A 22,248-nucleotide genomic window follows, 5' to 3' on the forward strand; every position below is an offset into this window, starting at 1 on the left:
GGGCTTACAAATGACCCCACAGCTCCAGAGCTCTGAGGATTTATGTAGAGGCGCACTGCCTCTACATAAATCCTGCTGGGGTAGGTTTTAGTGTCATTTTTCCTCCGGTTAAATGATAATTGTGGCGCACGCAGAGGCCGCGCCCCCACTGCATGCTGCCGAACCCCCTGTAACGCCCCCTCCCCGCCCCACTGGCACAGGAGGTGCAGATCAGCCCGATGCAAATGAAATGTTCGCAAATAGACCATTTGCAAATATTTTCACACTGATTGGGCCCATCTGCACCTAAAAAAGGCATTTTCGCCTTTTAATAAGTCTCCCCCTGTGTGTGTGTGTGTGTGAACGTTGTTTGTATGAAAAGGCTTGTCCCGGCTGATGGATTGCCTCCTTAGCCAATCAGTGATTGTATCGGTGTCCCGTCCCACTCGGTAACTGGCTGAGCGGCCAGTCCATCAACCAGATCGTGACATCAGCTTTGAAGGATATCCCGGAGGGTAGATTGGGAATACAGATCCGGTGACAAGCAGAGTTTGGAGTGTCAGACATATCACATTCCATGATTAGGGAGGGGATGGAGGATAGGGGAAGGGGGAAGTTGGGTAGAGGACACGCAGAGCAGTGTTCTCCCCCACCCTTCAAAAGAAGCAGGATTTCTGTGTCCATTGTGCTCTATGGAGGGGGAGGGCCCTGCATAAAACATCATCCTGCAGTCTTCTCTCACCAAGATCCCAGACTAGCACTGACCTTTCTGTCTTTTAAATCCAGCATTTTATGTGCCCAAACAGTCTCCAAATTGCTGGCCTATTTGTCTGTTCTTCCTGCTCAATCATGCCCCTCGGCCCCTCCCCCTTCCATAGGTTATAATGGCACTCAGCAAACCCGTCTTCACTTTCTACCTCTGTAATGAAGACTGCTTTGCCTCAGAATGAGCACATAAGAAGTGTGGGGGGAGGCTGGGAAACAGCTTTTTGAGTACAGAAAGAGTCTTTTTTGCCCAATAAATCCTATTACAGAGCTTCTTAAACTCTCTTGCACTATTGATTTCTGCAAAAAAAAACAACAAAAAAAAAACAAATTTAAATTACAGTTACACTTTAATTTCTCCTGTGGTGGCTGTGTGGAAAAAATGAGTACTTACAACACAGTCACAAACTATGGGGGGCACACAGCATAGTAGCTGAAAGCAGAGTTTCCATACTTACTGGGCCTTAGGTAGTTGCATTAGTTGAGACTGCACATAGCCCACTTCCATTTACGTATTCTTTCTGCTTCTGGATCTGGGCTTTTGCAGTCTTGATCCTGCTGCACAGGGTCCTGACACTGTTTAGAATAAAGATTCTGTGTGTACTAGGGTCTGCGTGCAGTGTCTGTAATGGAAGATAATCTGCAGTATTGAGCAGTATGTAAATGTAGAATCAGGTCTGTTTTTTTTTTTCCATTTATAAAACAACAGTGCAATAAGGTGGACTTATTACCCACCATCAGGGCAGAGTGCAACAATACATCAATAGGACAATGCAATGTCTGGAGAGTAAAACAATGAAGCCACATAAGCATTTAGCACGTACAATCAAAAGCATACTACATAACGCTCCACTATGCTCACTCTCTCCTCGAAAGGCATATCCGCTATTCTAACAGAGTAGAGTCAATGTTGCTAGGTCTACGTTTTTTAATTGATTTTGGGGTCTGTGTTTATTGCAGGGTCTAATTTTGGGTCTCACATAATTTCTGGTCCTGCTCTGGGGTCTTGATTAATTTTGGGGTCTGAATTTTTTCTGGGGTCTGATCCGGGATCTGAATGTCAAGTGGTCTGATTTGGAGTCTTAATTAATTTTAGGGTCCGATCTGTCATTTAAATTAAATGTGGAATTTATGTAGTCTGGTCTAGATTCATTTTGGGCGTCTGGTCTGAGGTCTCCTAAATTTGGGCTCTAGTCCTGTATGTAATAATGAGGTCTTGCCCATATTCTTGATTCATTTTTGGGTTTGGTCATTTGGGGCTTGATCTGGATTAGTTTAGAGGTTTATTCATATGAGTTATATGGATTCAATAAACCAATGATAGTAATGGATAAATTAATTGATTCATTACACACTGATTTTTCTTTGTATATACTTTATATAGATACTTTTGCATGTGAAATACAAAATGAATGTTTGTGATACTACGTCAGTCATTTGGATATGAAAGTTGGTGTTTGTACTGAATATTAACATGAAGCCGTACAAAGTTATTGATTAGTTTTGCAAACTTTTGCTCTGATTCCCCCTTTATTCCTATGTAATGGATTCAGAAAATGTAAAGTGTTACCAAGCCTTATTCATCACTCATTAAATCTAATCTTTTTCATGCTGAAAAATTGTGTATTGCTAGGCTCAAGGTCTAATAATAGGCAAAGCCGATCTACAACATTAACAGTGCCGGAACAGCAAAGAGTGACCCATCATCGTTCCCGTTCCGTATCTCCTCACCGTGTTGATGATCAGGGCAGGACCCGCTCACGGTTACCAAATGTGCCATTACAGAGGTATGTTAAGTGTCATTTAACATGGTACTACGACTGTGCTTATTACATTACATCTATATCTATGTATGCCAACACCACAACACATGGGCAAATCATTGGAGGTCATTTTACACTGATAAATTAGAAATGAAGAAGCCATGTTTACGGTATGGAGAAAAAAACCATATGTATTAGTAAAACCTTAAAGGGGTTTTCCACTCAAACATAACTTTTGTTATGTTGCTGCCCATGGTGAGACTAACAATTTATTCAATACTTTTTATTATCTATTCAGCCTCCTTCCCCCAGTTCTGAGCTGCTGCTTTCTGCTAAAGACTCAAAAATCTGTGTGTGAGCTTTTCTCTCTGTTCCCCCTAATCCACCCTTCCTTCTGAGACAGCTAATGTAAACAAGTCCCTGACTGGCTTATCTGCAACATTGTAGATTCTCTGTAATGCCGGGAGGATTAATTACAGTGAGCTTATTATTCACCGCAGAATAAGGGCATGTTAATACTACAGAATACGTGTAGATAACCTCCGGCGGATTCCATGCGTGCTCCCGCTTGAACTTCTGGCCGTCGCATAGGCTCCATTCTATGGTCAGCCGGATTCCGCCATCCACCCAAATCTGTCTGAATAGAATGGAGCCTATGGGACGGCCAGATCTTCAAGCAGGAGCATGAGGGGGGCCGGGCGAGCGCACGGAATCCGTCTGAGCTTATCCGCGCAGATTCCGTAGTGTGACTGGGCCCTTACCCTCCCAGCATTTCAAAGAAGCTACAAAGTTTCAGATACAGGGACTTGTTTACATCAGCTGTCTTAGAATAGAGGCGGTAAGAAGGGGGAGGGACAGAAAAGCTCACACACAGATTTTTGTGTCTTCAGCAGCAGTTCTTATTGTTTTTGTTTCATAAAAATAGATGGATATTGGTGGAGGACTCCATCAGCAATACATGTATGTAGCTTCATTCTATTGTATTATATGTATGAGTCTGGGAATATGCATTTGCACTACTTTAAGTATCTTTCTTTCTGTTTTTATGTGTAATTTAGTGTCCTTTTACACACACAGATTATTTGACAGATTTTTAAAGCTAAAGCCAGGAACAGATTATAAACAGAGAAAAGGTTATAAAGGAAAGACTGAGATTTCTCCCCATTTCAAATCCATTCCTGGCTTTGGCTTTAAAAATCTGTCAGATATCTGTGTGTGTAAAACGGCCCATAGTCTGACATAACTAACCACACACATCACAGCCACACAGCCCAGGTGAGCAGATCGGATTTATACTTGGCCGCAAAGAAATGTCAAAGGCAAATTGCTAACATAATCTGATTTTGAGGCTGTTGGTTAAATGAAAGCTCTACCGAGGACTAGTAGTCTTGATATTTATCATAATTTACATGATTACTAAATTGTTGGTAATGCAATTGACACAGAAATACAATACAATGTAGAACATCGGAGAATAAAGAAGCGGAACCCACCAATTCATAGCCAAATCAGTCCATATGTTTATTTAAATGAACGTGTGGTCAGGGTGGAACGACGAAAGTTTTGCGCTACATTGCTCCATCGGGTCAGGAACCTGACCTGATGAAGCGCTGTAGCGCGAAACTGTCATCCAGGAACACTCCTCCCAATACCATCTTCCACGCTGAGTTATCTGAATGCAGTTAAGAATACAGAGAAAAATTATGTAACTATAGCTGCTGTGGATGTAAATAAACATGTCCCTATTCACTGACAACAGAGATCTTTAAAATAGTAAGGAATTAAAAAAAATATAAACTGAAATATTGTGACATGCCTTAGAGTAAAAAAAAAAAATACAGTGCATTCCTGTCCCCACTTTTAATACTTTTTCTTGTTTTACAAATCTATTTTTATGAATTAATTTTTTATTGTTGTTTATAATGGGCATTATTATTATGATTATCATTATTATTGTTATTTTTACTACTACTATTATCATTATTATTATGTTGCTTGTGCAATCATGTAGGAGCCTGGATGAAATTCATCAAATGAGACGATCACGCTCTCCAACAAGACACCATGATGCCTCCCGTAGTCCAGTTATTCATAGGTCCAGGGACTCGGACAGTCAGTATTTGTCTGATCAAGAAAAGTAAGTGTATGTTAAGCAGATACATTTTCTTTTATTCTATACATACTTCTAGGGTTTCCTGGCATTAGTTAGAATATCATATAGATTTTTTTATTTTGGATTAATCTGTGAATAACCTGGTGAAGTTAGTTTGTTATTGCCTTGGTCTTTAGCAGTGTATACAGTAGCAAGTTCCATGGTATGATGTACAGGGTTAGTTCCCTGGAAATCACATTATTAACATTATGGCGATGTTCACACAACAATTTTTATCACTGTTATTTGATACTCAAAACAATTGCTGTTGTTTTAAAAAAGACCGGTGTATTGTGTGTGAAATACTTAAAATAACTTTTGCTGTTCGCGCAATAATGACTGTGAATAAATGGTAATAAAATTAATTAGACGGCTGCCACGAACAACGACCGTTATTCAATACACTATGGAGGACCTTTATTAACCCCTACACGACCTAGGACGTACCAGTACGTCCTTCATAGCAGGTGGGGGTCCGGCTGCAATCAGTAGCGTGACTGCGGGTGTCCCGATCGCTGTGTCGGACTGCCGGAGGTCTCTTACCTTCCTCCGTGTGGTCCTATCGGCAATCTGCACATGAGCAGAGCGCCGATGACACTGATCAATGCTTTGCATATGGCATAGCAATGATCAGTGTATGCAATCTAAGTATTGCAGGTAAAAGTCCCCCAAGGGACTTGTAAACAAAAAAGTAAAAATGTTTTTAAAAATACCCCAAAGCCCCTCCCCCAATAAAAATTAAAATCACCTCCCTTTCCCATTATACAAATAGAACATGTAAAAATAAATAAACATATAATATACCATAGCGTGCGTAATTGTCCGATCTATTAAAATATAACAATCGTCATCCCGTACAGTGAACGGCGTAAACAAAAAGAGGGGGAAAAAGCAGAAGAATTGCTCATTTTTTGTTACATTATACAGATAAAAAAATTTATAAAAAGTGATCAAAATTCCGATCTACACAAATATGGTATTACTAAAAACTAGACATCATGGCGTAAAAAATGACACCTCATACAGCCCCGTAGGTGAAAAAATAAAACTGTTATAGGAGTCACAATAGGGTAGTTTTATTGATAATTGCAAAAACAAAAGGATTTCATTAAAAAAAAAATTAAAACACTAGAAAATCTGTGTAACCTGCATATGGTTGTGTTCGGACTGACCTATAGAGTAATAGTATCATGTCACTTTTACCATATAGTACATAACGTAGAGACAGGAACCCCCCAAAATTTACCATATTGCATTCTTTTTTCCAATTCCACCATTTTATATTTTCATAAATAATAATACATGTTATGGTAGAATGAAAGACACCATTACAAAGAACAACTATTTCTGTAACAAACAAGCCTTTACATGGCCCTGTAGATAGAAAAATGAAAATCCTAGAGCTCCTAGAAGGGGAGGAGGAAAAAATTAAAACGCAAAAATTTAAATTGGTGCCGTCCACTAGGTCATTTTGGGCCTGGTCCTCAAAGGGTTAAACGGCTAAAATGCTTTTTTTAGGCACAGATGGGCCCGATCGGCGTGAAAATATTTGCAAATGGTCTATCTGCGCCAGTGGAGCAGGGAGGGGGTGTTACGCAGAGGGGGCACGGAGGAGAAATTATAGTGAAACCTACACCAGCGTGCATGGGATTCATGTAGAGGCATGTCAAAAGTTTTGATCTGTCCGCATCTGATTGTTCAGACCCCTACCGATGTGGAGAAGACAGGCTGAAGCATGTCCACTCTCCGCTCTGAATTAAAAAAAAAGAATCTGACTTATAATGGGCTCCTCTGGAACCCGACTTTTTTTTTTTTTTTTAACTGCTGCAGCGTGTTTTCTCCCTGCTCTATCTCCCAATCAGTATGAGTTTGAGCACTCAGACCTGGAGCGATCAGAACTTTTGACATGTTTCTGTGACATGTCAAAAGTTTTTTTTATAATGACAGGTATACTGTAATTTACCTTTTTAGGACAGTGAAGACCCTCTAGAAGACAAAGACAGGCTCACACACTGCAGGACACAATGCTAGCATGCTCTTTCTGTCCTGCACATAGCCCTACCCCCTCTTCCTGTGTTCCAGCTTGGTCTTTCTTTTACTAGAGATAGCATTCCCTTCTTTCTGTGTTCCATCTTGGTCTTTCTGTTACTAGAGGTAGCATTCCCCTAGCAGGCAGGGAAGAACAGACTGCACAGAAATGAGACACCTTGTGGCAAATAGTTTTTGACCAGTTTTTCTTGAGTTTGAAACCTGACAGGAAGTATCTGATAAGGCAAAATTGTTTTAGCCACATTATTAGCACTAAGTAACAATACTGGAGCAGATCCACCTATATATATATATATATATATATATATATATATATATATATATATAGTACAATCTATACAGAACATACAAATAATTGTATTCAAATTGCTTAATGATTGCTCTTTATTTCCAGTGAACTCCTTATGTTGCCCCGAGCAAAACGTGGTCGCAGTGCTGAGTGCCTACATACTATCAGGTACCATACATTTTTAAGCATTTTTCATTTCTTAAATGAATGTGAATTGACCAGAACAGTGAATCAGAATGAAAGTCTTGTTCCCATAAAACTGAATATGAGACCCCCCTGTTTAAGTTGGATACTGTACCTGTTTAAGGCATCACTGCCAAATAAATGAACATTTGACATGTCGTCACTCCTGCCACCCGATGTGATCACAAGATATAGATTTGGTACAAATCATTCTGATGTCAGGGATGGCTGTATCTTATAATCGCAGCGGGTCTCAAGAGGGAGATCCAGTGTGATCCCTATCTGGCGTCATGCCAAAAGTTAATTTATTTGATTGTAACATTTTAAGGCTTTAAATGAAGGAAAATTTCGTGATTTCATGTTTTTTTCTTGACTATATTGTAATCGGTAAAAAATTTAAGGATTCACCTTACTAAGAATGTACTGACTGTCTGAAAGGAACCATCTATGTAAAAAAAACTTACTAATTATGTGACTTGTAAAATGGAGCAAGTATAGTAGTTAAAATTATTTCCCTTATTTCTCTTTTCTACAATCATAGAATCGGTAAAATATGCCATAACGTATTGATCAATGGTCGTCCGCTTTCTATAACCATGGACAAGAACAAATGGGCCACTGCACAGCATCCTATTTGTTCTATTGATCTACATAGTTCTCAGCAGTTGGACTGATCATTTAGTTATGACATAGTCTAGCTGGACTTTATAACTTTTATTACCAATTATTTATTTGGAATGCAAAGATACAGTCGTACCTCGGTTCTCGAACTTAATTGGTTCCGGAAGGCAGTTTGAAAACCGAGCAGTGTCTTCCCATAGGAAATAATGTAAATGTGATTAATTGGTTCCAGCAGCCACCAATAATTACCTACAATACTCATTTATTACACTGATAAGTGCTCAGTATAATCACTACAGTACAGTACAGAACAGCACTATACTGTACAGGACATTAAACATAAGAAATGTTCATCAGAACCAGCAATTATAATACAGTAGTCACCAACTCCTCACCCATTCTTTACTGTATAGCGTCCCCCCCCATCCAAGCACTGTAATGTATGGGAGATGGTGGTGCACTGCCTGTACTACTACTGCACTGTATATGCACTCCAGCAGTCTTATACAGCACTGAACTGTATGTGAAGCCTCACCACTGCTTAACTCGCCAGTTACAACCCACCATCCACGCTCGCAAAAACGTTCAAAAAACGTTTGAAAACCAAGCAGAGTTCGAATTCCAAACACTACTTCTGGGTAAATTTTCGTTCGAATACCAAGCAGTTCGAGTTCCAAAGCGTTCGAAAACCGAGATATTACTGTATATTGAAGCATAGGCTGGATCTGTAGACAAATTAAAGTCCTGCTCAAGTATAGATTGATTTACTTTTATGCAAATAATCTTAAGGAAATCCTGAATGCCAGCAAGTAAAATATAGTCCTTAAAATATGTGTCCTTAAAGGGATACTCCAGCGGGGGGGGGGGGGGCACTTTTTTGCTGGGACCGGGGAGGAGGTTACATCCACTCACCTCCCCGCTCCGGTGCCCGGTTCCTGGCCTTTTCCTGGTGTCTGACGTGGGCCCAAGATGTGACGTTTTAAGTCTGCTCAGATCCCGCCTCTGTCACTGAGTGGCTGAGCGGACCTGAGACGTATCGTCTCTGGCCCGCGCCAGACACCCGGAAGCGGCTGGAAACCGGCCACCGGAGTGCCGCAATGTTTTACCTGTCGCAAAAAAGTGTCCCCCCGCTGGAGTACCCCTTTAAAGTGAATGTACAATCAGGTACATCGTTTTTTTTTTACCTTAGCGCCGGCATAGGGATCCCGGTGGCGTGGTCTTTTTTTTAAGACGTCACCTAGTTCCCAGGCTTGGCGCTGGTCTTTTCCTAAGCACCTACCCAGCTCGGAGCACCGGAGGCAGGCCTGCCACCCCCCCAGTTTGACAAAAACCCCTCCACTCAGTGACGCAGCTCCATTAGAATCAATGGAGCCGTGCCACAGAGGGGAAGGGATATGGTCACACTTGGGGGATAGCGGGCCTGCCTCCAGTGCATAGAGCCAGGCTGATACTCGGGAAAAGACCGGCGACAAACGTGGGAACCGGGCAGCATTTCAAAGAGAATACCGCACCACCGGGATCGGTGCTGGTGCCGAGGTGCTAAGGTAAAAAAAAGCAATATACCTGATGGTACATTTACTTTAAAGAGATTTTCTAGGCGAAATGTACTGATAAGCTATCCACAGGATAGCTCATCAGTCACTTATCAGTGGGGTGCTAACACCCGGCACCTGCGCTCATCTGCTGTCCGGCACCACCCTACACAATGATCACAGTTTGTCTCTGTTTATACTGTGTAGCAGTGGTGATGCGTAACTGCAACTCAGGTCCTATTTACTTGAACAGGACCTGAGCTGCAGTTACACTTCCCCACCACTCAGTCACATACATTATTAATTTTTTATTTATAATCTCACACTTAACATTGAATCATAATAAGGCAAACAGCATCACAATATTAAAGGGGTTATCCAGTGCTACAGAAACATGGCCACTTTCTTCCAGAGACAGCACCACTCTTGTCTCCAGTCCAGGTGTCGTTTACAATTAAGCTCCTGCACCTGCACCTAAACCTGGAGACAAGAGTGGTGCTGTGTCTGGAAGAAAGTGGCTATGTTTTTGTAGCGCTGGATAACCCCTTTAAACTAGAGTGCTTCTTTAAAGTTTTAACCTTAAATGACTGCCCACATGCCTTTTAATGATGGTCATTAAGGTTTTTATTCTAAGCCACCGCCTTTTCATGGCTGCCTTATTACATCGATGGAGAAGTTAAAAAGTTGCACTGCTTAGGAGGTGACCATGGAAAAACATAAAAATTACTGGGCATTGAGGTCCAGAATGTATACCGGAGAAAAGAGTACACTGGACAGTCTTAGGCTATGTTCACACTGTGTTTTTGCAATCCGATTTTTTCATCCGTTTTTTTGCATTTGTGTGCATCCGTTTTGATCTGTTTTTCCATTGACTTCCATTTAAAAAAAAAAAAAACGGATCAAAACGGTTTTTTTTTTGACGGACACAAAAACGTAGCTGACACTACTTTTGTGTCCGTTAAAAAAAACGGATCCGTTTTGATCCTTTTTTTTTTTTTTACAATGGAAGTCAATAGAAAAAAAGGATCAAAACGGATGCACACAAATGCATCCTTTTTCCATCCGTTTTTTTGCAAAAAACATGAAAAAAAAAACGGATTGCAAAAACGCAGTGTAAACCTAGCCTAACTGTGTGTGTCTGTGTCAAATAGCACCAAAGTGAAAATCTTTTGGCTTATGAATATGTTTTTGGTGTATGCAGGGAGCACATACAGACACACGATATTCAGGCACTGTTGATGTAAAATTAACTATACTGCTAAATGTGCATACATCTATATACATCAGTGGTATAAAGGGAATGCTTTCGATTTGCCCAGTGTGACATAACTGGACTTCTCTCTCTCTCTCTTTTTTTTTTTACATTTTTTTTTTTTATAAAATTGTGTATTTATCTGACACAATACCCCACCAATGCTGTTCAACAGTACTTGGTCCCGGCTGAGCGGACATTTTCTTGTGTTGGGAAAGAAGAGGAGTGGTAATCAGCAGGGACCAGGCACTGTCAGAACAGTGGGGGATCATGGCAAGTGAGTGTATTTTATTTTAAATATTTTTTTAGTCCAGTCTTGTCACTTAAAAAATAAAAAGCCAAATAACCCCTTTAAAATTGTTGTTAAATGTGGATTCATGGCTTATGAGAATTATTACAAGAGCATATAGCAGCCTGTAGTTATAAGTCTATAATCTTAACTTGTAGACCATATATATATTATTTTATTGAGGAAGTTAGAGCACACCATCTAAGTCATAGGATGACCTGCCCATGCTAGGAGATGTTTGAGTCCACTACTTGGCACGAATACACTCTTTTTGTTGTACCAGATCAGCCCTCAGGCTTATTCTAGAAGTCATCTTAAAGCCTATGCTTTAAAGTGTCACTGTGGTTTAATTTTTTTTTTGCAGAAATCAATAATACAAGCGATTGTAAGAAAAATGCATTTTTATCATGAAAAAGCAGTTTAAAGTTCTTCCCCTGTCTTCATGGTTCTCTATGGAGAGAGGAAGGGTTAAAGGAGATGAGGCACCAACACAGAACAAAGAGTTAATTTACAGCTACATCACCGGGCTATATCCTCTGACAGTCAGCACTGACCTCTCTGACCTCTAAATACTGGCTTTAACACCGCTCCCACTGTGTAATCCTTTGTTCTCTGCTCTCTGGTGGTGACTAATCTCCCTCCTCCCCCCTCCCCTCTCCATAGAACAGACAGGGCTCGACTGATGTAAAAGAGTCAAGATTTCTTGATAATGAGCAGTGAATGAAAGAGATGAGGAGGGGGGGTACATGGGGAAAGTCTTTTTTTAATGCAGATAATGGCATATTTGCCTATTAAACCCAATTACAAAGTTTTTTAAAATCGCCTGGACTATTGATTTCTGCAAAAAAAAAAAAAAAAAATTACAGTGACACTTAAAGTTGTGAGCAGTGCAAAACCAGAGGTATCCCCAATTTCAGTGGCCAGCTGCTGGTTACACTCTGATATCTCTGAATTAACAGAAATAACTTATTTGATTGATCAGATGTGTTCACATGGCCACGATTAGTCACGGGATAAGCACTGCTTTCATAATTGATATCAACCTGCTTAATATTTGAAACATTTGACCAGACTCTGGTCAGTGATGTACAGAATGAATTCATGTCTTATAGAACCATGGAATGTAACCATTATAATAATCAGAGCAGAAGTTGGCTACAGACTACAAAGTGTAAACCTTGGGGTGTTTAAACAGCGGTATATACCAGTTATATCATAGTCTTACATATGATTGTACTCAGAGTGCATGCATCCTTCTTTTCTTTGACAAATCGATTTGGATATAGGGAAGAGACATATAAAGTGAAACCAGATCTGATACTAAGGAGAAATTCTGCCGCATAAAAGCAGTCTGTAATTGTAGCTTGTTTTAGTATGGTTAAAAACTTATGTTTGGCGATAGTATAGTGTACTGTTAGCATAAATCTCTCTTTTTTTATTAAGTCTAAAACTTATACTACTATACATTGTCATTAGACATAAGGGAACCTTGAGCATCTAAAGCTGAACTCTCTGCATTTCAATACCGGTGGCTGAAGAAGGTGGATGAAGCTCTAGAATATCCTGGAGAACTTGAATGCAGCGTTTGGCCTATGGCGGTATCCATGTTTTCCAGGCATCCTTAGAGCTGCAACCAACTTCTGCAGCCACCAGTATTTAAATTCTGTATGCTCGGGTTTGGACGAAATTGACCATTTACCATTTTTGAGGCTTGCTCATCTCTATTAGTCGTTCATTTTTAAAGGATATGTATCACTTTGAAACACTTCGGGCATGTCATTGTGTGTTCTTTAGCCTTTCTAAAAAGCTGTACACTGTTTAAACCATGAGCACAGTAGAGCGATGGAGAGCAGAAAAAAGGGAGGCAGGACTCAGCCATGTTTTAGAGATTGGTGGGGGTCTCATATACTGTATATTGTTATATTATCCCTCTTGGTGAAATCTTCTGGACTAGTCCAGTCAGTTACATGTAGTTCCCAGGAATATACATTAAAGGAGAAGTCCGGCAAAAATGTTTATTATACTATTTATTGCCCCCCAAAAGTTATACAAATCACCAATATACACTTATTACAGGAAATGCTTATAAAGTGCTTTTTTCCCCTGCACTTACTACTGCATCAAGGCTTCACTTCCTGGATAACATGGTGATGTCACTTCCTGGATAACATGGTGATGTCACTTCCTGGATTATATGGTGATGTCACTTCATGGATAACATGGTGATGTCACTTCTTAAATAACATGGTGATGTCACTTCCTGGATAAAATGGTGATGTCACGATGTGATGTGATGATGGTAGGGGGACACTGAGGGACACAGGACACTGAGCATCCCCCTGCCATCATCCTCTCCTGCAGCCACAGCCAGCACAGCTCTAGTAGTCAGGTTGTGACATCATTATTTTATTCAGGAAGTGACATCAAAATTTTATCCAGAAAGTGAAGCCTTGATGCAGTAATAAGTGCAGGGAAAAAGGATTTTATATGCATTTCCAGTAATAAGTGTATATTGGTGATTTGAATAACTTTTGGGGGGCAATACAATACTTTAATAAAATGTTTTGCCGGACTTCTCCTTTAATGGTCTAATTTAGGGATGGTCCGAAACTGCCGAGGTTCGGGTTCGTACGAACCCGAACGCTCGGCATCAGATTCCCGCTGTCTGCCCGGTCCGTGCAGCGGGTGGATACAGCAGGAGGACCGCCTGGAAAACTGGGATACAGCCTATGGCTATGGCTGTATCCCAGTTTTCCAGGCGGTCCTCCCGCTGTATCCACCCTCTCCACGGAGCGGGCAGACAGCGGGAATCATTGCCGAGCGTTCGGGTTCGTACGAACCCAAACCGAACTCGGTTCGGACCATCCCTAGTCTAATTATAACTTTCTATGTAAGGTTGGTGAGGCCTGTGCCCCAGGGCCCCGCTGCAGTACAAGGGATATTCTTATACAATAAAGCATCCCTTGTATTCTAATTAGTGGAGGTCCCAGCAGTTGTCCCTTCACCGACTACACATTGATGGCCTATCACTATATACTCCCTTAAAACCACTAAAAGTGCCCGTAGCTTGCAATATACAGTACAGCCCATAAGTGTCCCTCTGTGTGCATATTCATATAATATTTGTTATAAATGCAATATGTGCAGTTGGATAACTGTGTAACTATCTTGTACAATAATTGTTCTTATTATCTTGTAATATAATTGTAAACCCTAAGTGATACATATTACATTATCTGATTTAAAAACAATGTGGCTGAGAAAGATTATATAACAGGTCTTACATATATAGTGTAACAAACTGTTTAATTTAAGCTTTAAACACTTTAGAGATCCCCCCCCCCCCCCACACACACACGCTGCTTCCAATACAACATTCACTGGGTCCCTGCTGATCCCTACTTCCTGGTCCCATCTGAACACACTGGAAATGTCTGTTTAGTTATTCATTGGCCTTAAAGGGAAACTTTTACCCTTGCACAGAGCAGAGCCCCCCCAACCCCCCCCCCCCCAACCCTGATAGAGCTTCCAATAGTTACCCCCTCCTGCACCCACACCTGAGGCCATTCTTACCACGGAGAAATCGCTATGGCCATCTGACTTGTCTCTTTCCATTTGCATATTGAGTACGCAGATGAGCAGGCGGCTATTTCTCCATGGTGGGACTGGCGTCACGTGCGGGACCGGCAGGAGGGGGTAAGTATCGGGGGCTCTATCGGGGGGTCAGATGATTTCTGCCTCGGATGCCAGGGTAGTAGGTTCCCTGGAGAACAGTGGGTTCCCGATGAGCTTCTGAAAATGAGCAACCAGGGATCAGTGAGGTGAGTAATTCCGCCCAGTCTTTTTTTTTTTTAAACAATATTTGTCCTCCTACTTTTAGTATAAACATTTGATTGTAACATATACAGCTTTGCGTTCACTGTGCATACTTACCATGTAAGGATACAAAAATGGTTGGAAAACGGATGCATTTGTGCGCATCCATTTTGATCGGTTTCTCTATTAATTTCCATTATACAAATAATCGGATCAAAACGCATCCCTTTTGTTAACATACACAAAAATGTGGTCAGCTACATTTTTGTGTACATTAAAAAAAAAAAAAATGAATACTTTTTGATCTGTTTTTTTTTTTTTATAATCAAAGTCAAATGCATCCGCTTTTTCATCCGTTTTTTTGCTAAAACAGATTAAAAAAAAAAACAGATTGCAAAAGCGTAGTGTAAACCCAGCCTAACCACCATCCGATAGAGAAAGACATGAATAGGTGTACAGCTATTATATTTCTGACTACATATCCTGTTTTGCTGAAGTACTATTGCATTCTTTCTTTGTGTCCTCCTGTGTTTTGCAATACACAAGAAATACTGTTAGGCACAGTAAAACTTTGCCACCCAAGATGCCTTTGCTAGAATTTGGTTCTAATTGGAGACTGTACAGGTAAGAATGTTGTTGTGGAGTTAACAGTCATGTCGTCCATGTTTCAGTCAGTATGTTTTTCGAAGAAAAACAAATTTTGTTGACATTTCTTTGTATGGGGGCAACTATTGTGTTTGCTTTTTTTTTTTAAGTATGCCTTGTCCTTGTAGTGTTCTATGCTCTCTATTGTCTGCAATGTACGGTACTGTATGAACTTCTGGTTTTGTATTCTTGTGTGCTAGAACAGGGCTCTTGAACTGTTGTAATTTCAAATGGAAACTTTAGTTTCTAAATCCCAATAAACCTTCGTTGGCTTTGACATTTTTACTTATTATATCTGCTTATTTCTGCTCAATGACCAATTGAGCTGTATTGTTGAAGGATTCTTGGGTTGAAGAGCCCTGTTCTGGTTAAATTTAATGTTGGTGTCTATGAACTAAAGGTTCAAGCTTTTATTTGCCTAAGTAAACACTCAAGTAAATGTAAGGTACAGGGTAAACCATATCCAAAAATCTGGATGCATTCCCAATACTTCTCCGTACAGATTCAATAGATTCACTACCAAACATTTATGAAGTTGAAGAATCTATTGGGTTTTTTGTGTGTTGCTAGATTTGTTGACTTTGTATCTAGGTTTCAATGTGCAATAACCAACAAATTACTCGGTATTGTTGCTATATATAGTATCATAGCACCCCTTCAAACACAGCTTTTCCACTTCTATATGATGGGGTGATATTTAATACATTGTGTACTTAAAGGGAAATTATCATCGCTTTCATGCTACTTGAGCCGCAAGTGATAAGGGTGGCCCCCAGCATCTTCTCTCTATGTCACAGGCCTTAAAGGGGATATCCAGCATTAGAAAAACATGTCCACTTTCTACCAGAGACAGCACGACTCTTGTCTCCAGTTTGGGTTGGGTTTTACAACTTAGTTGAATTGAATGGAGCTTAATTGCAAACCACCCATGAACTGTAGACAAGAGTGTTGCTGTCGCCGGAAGAGACTAGCCATGTTTTTCTAATGCTGGATAACTCCTTTAAAGGGGTTTGTCCAGGAAAACGTCATACTTAGCCATGGTGCCGAAGCTGCAGGGCACATATCAGAAATGTATACTTACCTGTCTCACTCCCCACCGCTTTTGGATTCTGTGTCATTCGCTCTGCACCACTGACAGCTTTTTCATAACATTAGATGATGTTCTGTTTCCAATGGCCGGTCAGCATAGACTCCAACTCAGGTGAGAGCGGCACATCATCACATGTTTTAAAAAAGCTGACCGGTGCAGAGTAGAAGGCCCGAGATCTGGCAGCAGTGGGGAAGCAGGACAGGTAAGTATGCATTTCTGACATGTCCATTGCAGCCTCGGCAGCATAGCAAAGTATGAATTTTTCAAGAATAACCATTTAATTAATAGATATGTTCCTGTTTGGCTATAGGGAGAGAGCTATCAATTGAGGCCGGTGGCACGGGGAGAGGCTGCCAAGGACCAACCTAAAGACTGGTGGCTCATGCAGGATGATGACAGGTTCCCTTTCAAGGGTGTGACCACATTTGAATACCTTTTTACAGTTAATATATAGAAATAATATACATAAACAGCAAAGTAACTTATGTAACGACATTGCATTAGTTATCCGGTACTGATCCTAAGTTGCATTGTGGATATTGTGTTGAGCTCTTTTTGAGGTTCTCCCTTGGGAACCATCAATAAGTTTGTTTAGCAGAACTACGTCAAGGCTGCAGAACATCTATGTTTTCCCTACGTCACATTACTGTTCACTATCTGATATACAGTAATTAAATTCCCACAATATTACCGTTTGCCAACATCATGCTATCCAGCAAGGAATGCTTATCTACTTGCAGAACTGTGAAGTCAGCTCTGGGCTATAACACAGGCTGGAAGTCAGGATTAGTAATAAAATGTATTTACAGAATATTTCATCTTTATATACAGAGTAGTTCTATATCTGAACTGTCAAATGTTATTTAAAGGTGGCCATATTCTTTAAGCTTTTATAACCTGGGACATATGGAAAATCTGAATTATACTGCTTTCCTACTACTTTCATTATACTCTAGACCCTACAGTTATAGTGTATGAAGAAGAAAGGAAATTCACATCCTAGGAACATATCTAATTTTTTTTTTTTTTATCATGACATGTCATGTTATTTTTTTTTTCCAACTCCGGTTAGATCTTATTATTCATTTCACGTTCCCACCAACCGTTTGTCATGGTTAGTGATTGGAGAAAAGAATGAAAATGGCGATAAAACAATAGTCATGCCAAACTGTTAGTCATCTGAAGCATCGGGCAGCATTTGTATTGACCACGTAATGGGTGTACCGTCACCCCCTGGCCTGTATGTAATTGAGTACACCTGTACTTTGAATATATTGAATATAATAAGTAAAAGGAAAAATTTAGGCCTCGTTTACACTACGGAATCGGCGCCGAAATTCCAATTGGAACCCCCGCCACGGACTTGGCATTGAATCCTGCCTGCTATCTCTTTCAGTAGGAGGCCTCACATGGCCAGGGGTTCCGAGTGGAATTTCGCCGCCAATTCCATAGTGTGTATGGGTCCTTTTTATAAGTAAAAGGAAAAATTTAGTCCACGTTCGCACTACGGAATCGGCAGTGAAATTCCGCTTGGAACCCCCGCCCACGGACTTGGCACTGAATCTTGCCTGCTATCTCTTTCAATGGGAGGCATTGCATGGGCAGGGGTTCCAAGTTAAATTTTACCGCCGATTCTGTAGTGTGAACGGGCCCTTAGACAGATAGCAGCCAAGACCTTTTTCTCTATAACTAAGACAAGACTTAAGAGATTGCTGTAGTATAGAGAACTTAAAGGGAACCTGTCACCCGTTACATGCTGCTTGGACATTGGGCAACATAAAACAGGGACAGACTCTCTTATTGCAGCTTTATATTACGATTTCAGAGAAACCATCAGGGAACTGGGCTTTAAGCCACCAAGGTAGCCCCAGCCAACTTGACCTGCCAGGTTTGACACATCCCGCCCAATAAACATATAGGGATAGAACTTCCCCATGGGATGGGGAGAGGCTTACTGGAAATGCCCCAGTGCCTCAAAGCCCTGTTCCCACATAGTTTTAAAACTACAATGTCTCTGAAATGCCACAGTGTTTCATTGATAGATGTAATAAGGGAGCTTGTCCCTTTTTCATGCTGCCCGACATGACACTAACAACAAGTTCACTTTAAAGGAGAAGTCCCGCCAAATTCAAAAAAGGGAGGAAGGCAGGAAAATAATAGACACAGTAAATTTGCCTATCCTCTTGCCCCCTTCTGCCGCTCCCGGGTCCAGCGGACAGCTCCTGGTGTCCTCCTGCTCTTCCAGCTGCAATGTCAATTGCCCGCTCAGCCAATCAGTGACAGGGGCGGGACACCGCTCTGGTCTCTGACTGGCTGAGCAGGCAATTGCTCAATTATGACGTTGTTGCTGGAAGAGCCAGGTATGGGATGTACCCGGTTTCCATCCGAAAATTACATCCAGTGGCCGTCAATGGGACCCGGGAGCGGCGCTACAGAGGCACGGACATAGGTTAATTTACTTGTGGATTAATTTCCCACACCTACAGCCTACTTTTTTTTTTGGGTGGGACTTCTCCTTTAATGTTTGAGAGTTCCTCCTTTTAACCAAACTGTGAATTATAACATTTCAAGTTAATGCTAACTCTGTAGAGTCTCTCTACAAAGACATTTTACAGTTTAGTATTCCCCAGCCAGGTCTAGAGCCCAGGTGGGTTCTGTGCCTGTACGTTATTGGCTTCATAACTTAGTGTGTTTCTACTGAGAAGGGCACATTCATATTCCTGCAAACATTAACTGTCATGATGATTTTACATCTTATGCTAAGAAAACATTACTTTTTATGATTTTATCTCTAACATTGTATTCCTTTCTTTGTTTTCTTTTCTATTCTTCTTTCTCTTCTACCATTGGATGCAATGCACTGGCACTAGTGAACTACAGCCCTCCCTTGACAGGGCTCGAAGTGCTAGTACCAACTGCTTGAGACCAGATACTAGTTTGCATTCACCAGAACGAGAAAGGTATAAAACAGACTTTTTCATTCTTATCATGTGTCTTAGTGATTTCATTTTTTTTTCTTTCATGTCATGTAATTTCCTTATTACCACAATATATTTGTGTTTAAGTGTGTAGTTTATAATAATTCTCGTGTACCATTTCTTAAAGTAGAAAACCTGTATTAATTCACATCGTTAAAGGGGTACTCTGTGAAATGTTTTTTTTTTCTTTCAAACCAACTGGTGTCAGAAAATTGTTTATATTTGTAATTTACTTTTATTTAAAAATCTTCTCATACTTATCAGCTGATGTATGTCCTGCAGAAACTGGTGCTCTCTGCTGCTGCCTCTGTCCATGACACGAACTGTACAAAGCAGTAGTAAATCCCCATAAAAAATTTCCTATTTGGACCGCTCTAAATTAGATTAAAAATATCGCTTCCTTCAGGGCATACAGCAGCTGATAAGTACTGGAAGACTGCAGTTTTTAAAATAGAAGTACATAATGACTCTGTATAACTTTCTGAGACCAGTTGATTTGAAAGGGGAAAAAAGTACCCCTTTAAGCCATGACTACCTTTTGTAGTATGGCAAAATCTTGGCCCAATATTTTTATCCAACATTCTGAGCTGATCCTCAGATATATTTTTCATATCCCATTTAACTGTGAGGCTGTGTGAAGAAAAGCCAGGGCTTTTCTAGCCCTACAACAGAAAAACTTAACTGGGAATGACTATGAAATGGATTCAGTTCAGTCACAATACTCTTTCAACTCCAAAAGCACTGATACTAAAATAAGGCTATTATTGCTCTAGAAAACTCTAGTATATGATATCTGTCATTGCTGTGTGTTATGTTGCTTTCATACTTTGTGTCCGTGAATGAGCTGATATTGGAGCATTATGAGTAATTTCTGCAGTAGAAAAATTCATTAGAAACATAAATGGGGCTGTTTCTATAGCGTGTACTTCAGCCGAACTTCTTTAATTTCAATAAGACAACTGTAGAAACTTCAGATGAAAATAAACTGATATAACCTTATCCTAATTTTAAACTGTCCTCCCTAAACAACACATGGTACAGCCATTATTATTCAACATACTATCAGGGTATGTTCACACTAAGTAAATCAGGCAGAATTTTTGCCGCGGATTCCCGCCTGCCTCAGTGAGCCATAGCCTGTCTATGGGAGAGTTTGTACGTCTCCGGTGCCGCCACTCTCTGCTCAAAGAATTGAGCGGACTGCGGCGGCAGTGGAGGCGCTCGAGCTCTCCTATAAACAGGCTATGGCACACTGAGGCAGGCGGGATTCCGTGACCAAACGTTTTACTCAGTGTGAACATACCCTAATAAAGTATAGTAACCGATAACACCTATATAATAAAATGTGTTACCACTAGAGATGAGCGAACCTGGAGCATGCTCGAGTCGATCCGAACCCAAACTTTCGGCATTTGATTAGCGGTGGCTGCTGAACTTGGATAAAGCTCCAAGGCTATGTGAAAAATCATGGATATAGTCATTGGCTGTATCCATGTTTTCCAGACAACCTTAGAGCTTTATTCAAGTTCAGCAGCCCCAGCTAATCAAATGCCGAACGTTCGGGTTCGGATCGACACGAACCCGAACCCGGTTCGCTCATCTCTAGTTACCACCAATGGAATAGAATTTTATTTTACCTTGTGCTTGATTTTTGCCTTCATAAGGTCGAAAGCAGAGACAATATAGGATAGTATGTTATAATATAGACTAGTATAGAGAGAAGACGGCACTTCACTTGTTGGTGGCGTTCGAGAGAGACTAAAAATTAATGCCGGCACTCACCAAATGTAGTTGCATATTTATTCTATGGTCAAGTACGCATTTTGGCCAGCATGGTCTTCATCTGCTTGGTATGCATTTAAGCTCCATTTACTTCAATGGAACAGAGTTCCAAACCCCACCCAATCTGGAGACAAGAGAGGGGAAAAACTGGCCATGTTTTTGTAGCGCTGGATAAACCTTTTAAGTGTTTTGACTATGGTGGCCGAAATATGTAGTTGACCTTTTATTGATGTGTAACATACTGAATAAATAAGCAACTACATTTGGTGAGTGCCGAGTGGCACGTAAAGAAATGCTCATAGTAACATAGTTAATAAGGTTGGAAAACTCTACCGTGCTGATCTAGAGGAAGGCAGATGCCAATTGCCCCATCACAGGGAGAATAATTCCATCCCAACTCCAATGGAAATCAGAATAATCCTCAGATCAATGTCCTAACACATGTAATCTAGTGCTTGTAATGTATATTGTTCAAGAAAAGCATCCAGGCCTTTCTGATCTTAATGAATTAGCCATGACAACATCATGTAGCAGAGAGCTCTATAGTCTCACTGCTCTTACTGTAAAGAATCTGCGTCTATGCTGATGGTGAAACCTTCTTTCCTCTAGACGTAGCGGTTGCCCCTCTTGTCATGGTTACAGACCTGGATCAGATCACCCCTAACACATGTTTTTCCACAATAATAATAACTCCAGACTTGATAACCTGTCTTGGTACTGTAACCCACCCATTCCCTCAATGATACATTTTGTGAGCATTTAAAAAATAAAAAAAAAAACATTTAAAATGTGAATATGTATGTGGTACTAAATACTTGTCTATTAGTAATTTTGTGGTATAGAAAAATATTTTAGCCTAACTAATGTGATACCTTATTACCACTGACAAGTAATACACGTGGCGCCTAGTTTTTTGTTCCCTATTATGTAGGGCATATTTGTTAAATTGACATATATGGTACAAATTTAGAGCAGTTAGATATTTTTTTGCAGCCCAACTGCAGAGAAGCAATGATATATATATATATATATATATCTCAGCACTGTATTGCATTACTTGTAA

The 22,248-nt window shown here is 40.5% G+C and overlaps 1 protein-coding gene across 25 annotated transcripts in view; it reads left to right on the forward strand.

Moving 5' to 3' along the window:
- Positions 1-22,248, forward strand: part of RIMS1 (regulating synaptic membrane exocytosis 1) — a 271,494-nt gene that overhangs the window by 140,238 nt on the left and 109,008 nt on the right. For 18 of the 25 annotated variants that reach the window (XM_069974601.1, XM_069974607.1, XM_069974603.1 and 15 more), the window contains 5 exons: positions 2,378-2,531; positions 4,519-4,644; positions 7,103-7,165; positions 15,237-15,314; positions 19,296-19,385. In XM_069974601.1, coding sequence (XP_069830702.1) covers positions 2,378-2,531; positions 4,519-4,644; positions 7,103-7,165; positions 15,237-15,314; positions 19,296-19,385 — 511 coding nt within the window. Of the gene's footprint in view, positions 1-2,377; positions 2,532-4,518; positions 4,645-7,102; positions 7,166-15,236; positions 15,315-19,295; positions 19,386-22,248 lie in introns of those variants that run through there. The other 7 variants (XM_069974605.1, XM_069974625.1, XM_069974624.1 and 4 more) reach the window with 3 other exon arrangements.

Source organism: Dendropsophus ebraccatus, chromosome 6, assembly GCF_027789765.1.
Source record: "Dendropsophus ebraccatus isolate aDenEbr1 chromosome 6, aDenEbr1.pat, whole genome shotgun sequence".
Lineage (NCBI taxonomy): Eukaryota > Metazoa > Chordata > Amphibia > Anura > Hylidae > Dendropsophus > Dendropsophus ebraccatus.